General features: G+C 44.1%; 1 protein-coding gene across 1 annotated transcript; it reads left to right on the forward strand.

Annotated features, from left to right (window-relative positions):
• The first annotated feature begins 333 nt into the window (after window positions 1–333).
• Window positions 334–5,972, forward strand: LOC137279112 (uncharacterized). The gene is made up of 3 exons (XM_067811588.1): window positions 334–1,344; window positions 1,467–4,919; window positions 5,259–5,972. The coding sequence occupies exons 1-3, from the start codon at window positions 334–336 to the stop codon at window positions 5,970–5,972; spliced, it is 5,178 nt and encodes a 1,725-aa protein (XP_067667689.1).
• Window positions 5,973–7,740: the final 1,768 nt, after the last annotated feature.

Raw genomic sequence — 7,740 nt, forward strand, 5'->3', positions numbered from 1 at the left:
AACTTATACGGAGTCGTACCGAGGTCAGAGTGCAGTTGTTAATCTTTCTCTCTCTCTCTCCCACAATAGCTATCATTTGTTATTATTTCTTTTATAACCATGTCATTAGTGGAATCTGACCTAGTCACCATATCAAGGGTGCAGGAAGACACAGATAATAGTGGACTGATTACCTTTCACCCAAGACACAGTTCCCCCCACAGTCAACAAGAATTTGTACCTGCAGAATATAATTCTGCCTTGTCTACTTCTCACCGGGATCAGGAAGGTGTTCACAGTATGGAATCTCCTTTTTCACATGTTAGGAATTCTCTTGAAGTGAGGCCACCTAACATGGTTGCAGACAAGATCACTTCAGATGATGAGCAGGAACAGCACAGACCTTCCAGCAAGGAAAACACAGAAAAGGCAGGTGGAGATTTCCCCAATGTCACTAGAGTCCAAGTGCCTATTATTCGTTACAAGGATATGCCAGCAGTTGAGCCGAGAACTCAAGATTATGTCACACACGAGAGACAACCTAGGATTCCAGTATGGAGTAATGCTCCTATGCAGAATTGCATTGTCGACTCACCGAGATCAAGATTTCCCGCTGAGGTTCAACAACACTCACTTGTTGGACAGCAGCACCCCCTTTTCTCTGAACAAGCTTATCCTTACAGAAGGGGAATTTTGCTGACACCGGAGACTTTTGATGGGAGCATGCCTTGGCAGAATTATATGGCTCATTTTGGATCATGTGCCACTGTGAATGGTTGGAATGAGAGTCAAAAGGCAAATTATCTAGCAGCTAGTTTACGGGGAAGGGCTCTACAGATTTATGGAGAACAGCATGGCCCAATGACATACCCAGATATCACAAGATTACTGGGACGTCACTTTGGCGGAAATGATAAAGTCGAGCTCTACATGATTGAAATTCGGAACCGGCAACAGAAAGAGGGTGAGTCGATACAGGATCTTGGGCAAGCCATACAACGCCTAACTAACCTTGCATATCCTGATGCAACCCAAGATTGTAAAGATCGGTTGGCACGCAGTCACTTCACTGAGGCAATTCGTGATCGTCAAGTACGATTAAGTGTTGTCCAGTCTCGCCCCCGTACCTTGGAAGAGGCCATTCAAGCAGCATTTGAAATGGAGACTTACCTGGAATGCGAAAGGTTGCGTCCAGCGGACAAGGCCAGATCAAGGCAACTCCGTATTTTAGCAGCGAAACCAGAACGACAAAATGATCAAGTTGAACAATTGTCAAGGCTCATGGAGACAATAAACAAGTTTGAAAAGAAGCTTGAATCTCTGCCAGTGTCAGAGGACAGAGTTGCACAGTCAGGATCAAGGAAGGTATGCTACAATTGTGGTGATCCATCACATTGTTACAGAGATTGTCGGTATCCACCCAGATATCCTCAACAAAATCCAAACAAGCGAAATCACCAGGAAAACTAGAATTTGTCTGTTCAAAGGGTCGTGAGCAGACATCTTATAAACAAAAGACCCAGAGAGAGAGAAGAGATCAAGGGACCAGCCGCCATCCCTTGAATCAACACTCAAATCCAGCCAGTTCCCTTGACCAAGGGGAGGTAATTCCTCTCAAGAAGTCAGGGAATGGTTTGTATATAGCTGTTAACATTGAAGGGAAATCTGTCGAACTGTTGTTGGATACTGGTTCTACAGAGAATGTGATGTCTCATGAACAGTATCTTACACTTACAGAGGGTCAGAGGTGTCCCAAGTTATTGCCAACTTCCGACGAAGTAAAGCAGGCAAATGGAAGTAGTCTCAAGTTGTATGGCAGGATCAGGGTGACGATTCAGGTCAAGACTGTCAGAAAACAAGTTGATTTCCTAGTAGCAGACATCAGAGGGTCAGCTATATTGGGACTAGACTTCCTTGGACGTTGCCAAGCAAAGCTAGACTTGGAACGTCAAGAACTACGTCTGGGGATGGAGAGGGGCCCCTCCTCCCAGAGTAGCGAGAAGTTGTGTTGGAGACTATCAACACAACAAGAGGTTACTATTCCCAGTTGTGGGGAAGCGTTCATACCGTGTGCAGTGAAACCACGGGCTGGACACGCAACTGCAGGAGAAGGGTTAATTGAACCTGACTTGCAGTTAGGATTACTGAACAAAGGGTTAATGATCGCAAGGGCGATTGTTGACATAAAGAAACAGATTGTACCAATCAGAGTTTTCAATCCTCATCCAGATCCTGTTGTGATGAAAGGGGGATTTACAACAGGCATTATTAGGATTTTAGATAAGTCACAAGCACAGACACTCAATTCTGAGCACAGTTTTGAGAGTGATGCAAGGGTTCCTGAATCTTTGAGAGACTTGTGGAGGAGAAGTTGTACTGAACTGACAGAATCACAGAGCAAGGATGTGGCAGTTCTTCTCAAACAGTACAGAGATGTCTTTGCAGCTGACTCCAAGGAACTTGGAAAGACAAATATTGTAAGACACAGTATCAACACAGGGGATGCCTCACCAGTAAGACAGCATTATCGCCGCTTGCCAATAGTACAGCAAGAAGCTGCAGATTCTATGATTCAAGACATGTTGGAGCGACAAGTTATCGAGCCATCATCTAGTCCCTGGGCTTCACCAATTGTTTTAGCAAGGAAGGGCTCAGACGAATGGAGGTTCTGCTGTGATTATCGCCGTTTGAATGATCGGACCATTAAAGACGCCCATCCGATTCCGAGAATAGATGATACGCTGGATGCGCTGCATGGTTCTCAGTTTTATGCAACTATGGACATTGCTAGCGGATTTTGGCAAGTAGAGCTAGACGAGGAGGCGAAGCGAAAATCTGCATTTTGTACAAGGAGTGGTCTGTTTCAGTGGCGGGTAATGCCATTTGGACTTTGCAACGCCCCATCTACCTTCTCCCGCTTAATGGAACAAGTGCTGAAAGGTTTGCACTGGGAGATGTTGTTGGTATATTTGGATGATGTTATTGTTTTTGGCAAGGACTTCAAACAGGTGCTGTCAAGACTGAGAACAGTGTTTGACAGATTTCGAGAGGCCGGCCTGAAGTTGAAACCCTCCAAGTGTCATTTCTTTAAGAGACAGGTGTCTTATCTTGGGCACACTGTATCAGCGGAAGGAGTGAGTACAGATCCTCAAAAGGTAGACAGTGTGAGAGATTGGCCCATACCCAAGAATGTGAGTGAGGTTCGAAGCTTTTTGGGACTTGCGTCATACTACAGACGCTTCATTAAAGATTTTGCCAATATTGCCAGACCCCTCCATAGTCTGACAGAGAAGAATTCTAACTTCATGTGGAATACAGTGTGTGATGAGGCTTTCATCCTGCTGAAGGAAGAGTTGATTTCAGCCCCTATTCTTGCCTATCCAAGTCACACAGAGCTGTTTATTTTAGACACAGATGCAAGCAACTTTGCCATGGGTGCGGTATTATCTCAGGTCCAAGATGGCAGTGAAAAAGTTATTGCGTACGCTAGCAAGACCCTTTCTAAACAAGAAAGAAACTACTGCGTCACAAGACGAGGGTTGCTTGCTGTTGTCACTTTCATCAAGTATTTTCGCCATTATCTCTATGGGCGGGAATTTTTGATCCGCACAGATCATGTCTCCCTACGCTGGCTCCTAAATTTCAAGGATCCAGAAGGACAGTTGGCAAGATGGCTGGGGGTTTTGAGTGAGTATGATTTTAGGATTGAGCATCGCCCTGGCAAGAAGCACGGCAATGCTGACGGTATGTCAAGGAAGCCCTGCAAACAGTGTGGAATGGAAGACACAGCAACAGGAATGTTAGCACAACTCATTATAGAGCCACAGTGGTCTTTATCTGAAATCCATACAGAACAGATGTCAGACCCAGATTTGAAGCCCATTTTCATCTTGGTAGAGTCCCATGCTGCCAAACCTAAGTGGGAAGAATTGTCCAGTGAGTCAGCTACAACCAAAGTCTACTGGGGTCTATGGGATTCTTTGGAGATTGTTCAAGGGGTACTTTGCCGCAAGTGGGCAGATTCATTTGGTAATCAGAAGTCCTTATTGACAGTAGTTCCACGCTCCTTACAGAAACAGATCTTGTATGAGGCTCATTCAGGAAAGGCAGGTGGACACTTTGCCTATATGAAAACTCTGTCCAAGGTTAGAAAGAGATTTTACTGGCATGGCATGTCTGATCAGCTAAGGTCTCTTTGCTCTACCTGTAAGACTTGCGCAGCTCGACGCAAGCCTACTAGAAAATCTAAAGCACCTTTACAGCAGTACAGTGTCGGAGCACCCCTGGAGAGATTGGCAATGGACATCTTAGGACCATTTCCTGTAACAGAAAGTGGAAATAGAGTCATATGTGTGGTTGGTGACTACTACACAAAATGGGTGGAAGCTTATGCACTTCCTAACCAAGAGGCAAAGACAGTTGCTCGTGCATTAGTTGAACAATTTATTTGCAGATTTGGAGTACCACAGGAAATTCATACAGATCAAGGGCGAAATTTTGAATCAGAGCTCTTTTCTGAGATTTGCCGGATTTTTGACATCCACAAGACAAGAACCACCCCATTCAACCCAAAGTCTGATGGCATGGTCGAAAGATTTAACAAGACAGTGGTGGACATCTTAGCCAAGTATCTGGATCCCCTATGTCAACAGAAAGACTGGGACCAGAAACTACCATTTGCACTAATGGCTTACCGCAGCGCCGCCCAGGAATCTACAAAACAGACCCCAAACAAGATGATGTTCGGGAGAGAGTTGTCTATGCCTGTTGATGTGATGATACAGAATCCGTCTGTGGACAAAGTTCAAGTTGAAGACTATCCCATGAGAGTGAAAGAATACCTTTCAGACGTATGGGATAAGGCTAGGATCATCTTGAAAGATGCTGGTCACAGACAAAAGAAGAATTATGACAGAAATTTACACAGCAAATCCTTTAAAGTAGGGGACAAAGTGTGGTGCCTCTGTAACAGACGCTCCAAAGGACTTTCTCCCAAGTTACAGATGAAGTGGTCAGGGCCATTTTCCATTGTTGGAAAAATCTCTGATGTTATTTACAGAATACAGTTAGGGTCCAAGGGCAAACCTCGCGTTGTTCATTTTGACTTGCTCAAACCATATCTTGACTCTGCAGAGTAGTTACTGTAGGGATGACCACCATTTCCACACCTGAAAGTATAAAGATATACGAGAGCAGACCAAGTATGTCCAAAGCTTAACAGAGTATACAGTGTTTGGTATAGTTAGCTAGGGGTAGTTATGTGATTATTATCCTTTCAGATGCCTCGTCCTTATACGTGTCACCAGTGTCGACAGATTTTTAGCTCTTCCAGCAACCTTTCTCGACATGTTAGAGAGAAACACAGGAAGAGAGAGCGATATAGTTGCCCGGACTGTAACAGGGATTACGGCAGAAAGGAAGACATGCTGAATCATCGAAGGTTGCGTCATCGTCACAGGTCGAGTTCCCCAGTAAAAGCTCCTATTGTTATACCACCAGGGTACATCTACCAGCTGGTACCCACCAGTCAGGTCCAAGCAGCAGCCGAGGTCCAAGCACAAGTTCCTGCCCAAGCTCCAGCCAAGACACAGGCTCAAGTTTCAGCCCAAGTTCCAGTCGCTGTACATACTGCTAGCCAGTCTCCACCTTTAGTTCCCTCCCCAGACACAGCAGTCGGAGCGGCAGCCTTACCGGAAACACAGCATGACAGTGACTGGGAAGATGTAGAAGACATCCTCCTAGAAGGAATAGCAGACGCGGAGAAGATGGAGAAGGGGACATACATGCCCACAGCCATGTGTTCCTCCTCCTCCTCCAGCGATGAGGAAGCACAGCCTCCCCAGCCTAGAGGAAAGGCTATAAGACTACAAGAGGTGGAGGATATAAGTGATGAAGAGGTATCCCATGGGCCTATTAAAACCATAGTCATCACCAAGACCTTCCACCGAGATGGGCGGCTGCTGAGCATACATCGGGAGGAAACTTATTATTAGTGTTAATAAATTATCTAGAACTGGAATAATTTTTTAGACTTATATTTTTGGACATTTGTATTTTTGCCTTACCAGGAGGATTAAGGCTAGGGAGGGGGCAGTGTAACAAAAATTCATGTCTATTCATGGCTTCAAGTACCGAGATAATCAATTTCTCAGCCATCACAGTGATTCCAGCCAAGATATCAGCCTTATGCTGTATCTAATTAAGATGACCTACCTTTTGTGCAGTCAGCTTCCAAGCTACAGTATCAGGTATAACAGTAAATTACGGCACAAGTAACGTCAGTCATGTTTACAGTCGCCATCTTGAATTCCCTGACGTCACGTTTGCGTGTCATGTGACCTTATGTCACCTATAAATAGAGCTGTCAAGGTTAAAGTCGGGGCGGCAAATTTGACTTCTCAAGCAAGGTAGGGTTCCAGGGTTACGTCACAGCTTAATTCTCATTTTCGTATTATGGGATACCTTTATTGTATAAATTTTAATTAACTAGGATATTGTTAACACTTGGTCTGCTCTCTAAGGATCTAGCTGTAGTTACGTGATTATTGTGGTTTTATTTTCAACCTTGTGGAGATCCGGATTCATTCCGGCAGATCCCTTCCGACGGATTCCTTCCGACGGATTCATTCCGACGGATTATCCTTGGCTTATGGGAATCAAGTGTACAAATTACAGATACAGATACACTCACAGTCACAGTTGTATATTGCAAGTCAAGCATGGTTTATCGCCTGTAGGAAATATTACAGTTTAATTTAATGTTGACAGTCGCTGATTGTCTTCGCGATGCGGGGGGTCCAAGGTCATTCCGACATGCTATGTTGACCTTATCAAGTTACAGTCTCTGCTAAGGGTTTCTTACACAGGGGATTATTGGAATCGTCTACAGCCGAGACATACGGGTTTTTTTTAATGCAAGTTATAAGTGGGATTTAGCCTTATTCATACTCGTATCACATTTTGACAGCTGTTGGAGGTGTGGCCTCCTTGTCATTCATTCCGGATCACGTGACTTCCGGAATACGTTGTTTACATTATCTGGATCCAGTTCCGGTTGCCGCAAGTTCATTCACTTTCCAGTTTCAAAGTTTATTATACAGTTTAATTCATTTAACAGCCAAGAGTCTCAGTCAAGACTGCCATACAGCAAGGCAAGATTTCTGCAACCACGAAGACACGGGTTGACAAGCAAGATATCCAGTCCTGATGACTGACAAGGTGACAGTTTCGAGATCGTGTATTTTCAGTTTAGTGCTCATTAAATAAAATCGTTATTGGAACTTTATCTACTTGTTGTGTGATCCTTCTGCATATCGCCAGTTTCTTCATTCTTTGCATCTTAGGTCCTTGTGATATATTTTCACTGAACTTCGTCTCCGAACTCTGGTATTTATTTTGTCACATTTTGTGACTGGTGGCAGCATCCATTATATTTGTGTAGTTTGTCTACTAGTATTTTGACTAGTCTTTGGCCGTTCCGTTACAATATATATATATATGTGTGTGTGTGTGTGTGTGTGTGTGTGTGTGTATATATATATAGTTTTATACACACACATATATAGTTATAGTGTTTTGACAGTAAAGACGATGACGATGTTGGTACTGTTCACGTCTCTCCAACACTAAACTGTTCACACAAAATATGGCTGTTAGGGTGACTTGTGATAGGAAGTGCGGGTCAGTACCTTGCTTCCCTGTGTATACCCAAGATCAAATCCAGAAATTAAACACTATATCCATTCCCCACCACTTCCTCCC

The sequence above is a fragment of the Haliotis asinina genome, chromosome 3, assembly GCF_037392515.1.
Source record: "Haliotis asinina isolate JCU_RB_2024 chromosome 3, JCU_Hal_asi_v2, whole genome shotgun sequence".
Taxonomy (NCBI): domain Eukaryota; kingdom Metazoa; phylum Mollusca; class Gastropoda; order Lepetellida; family Haliotidae; genus Haliotis; species Haliotis asinina.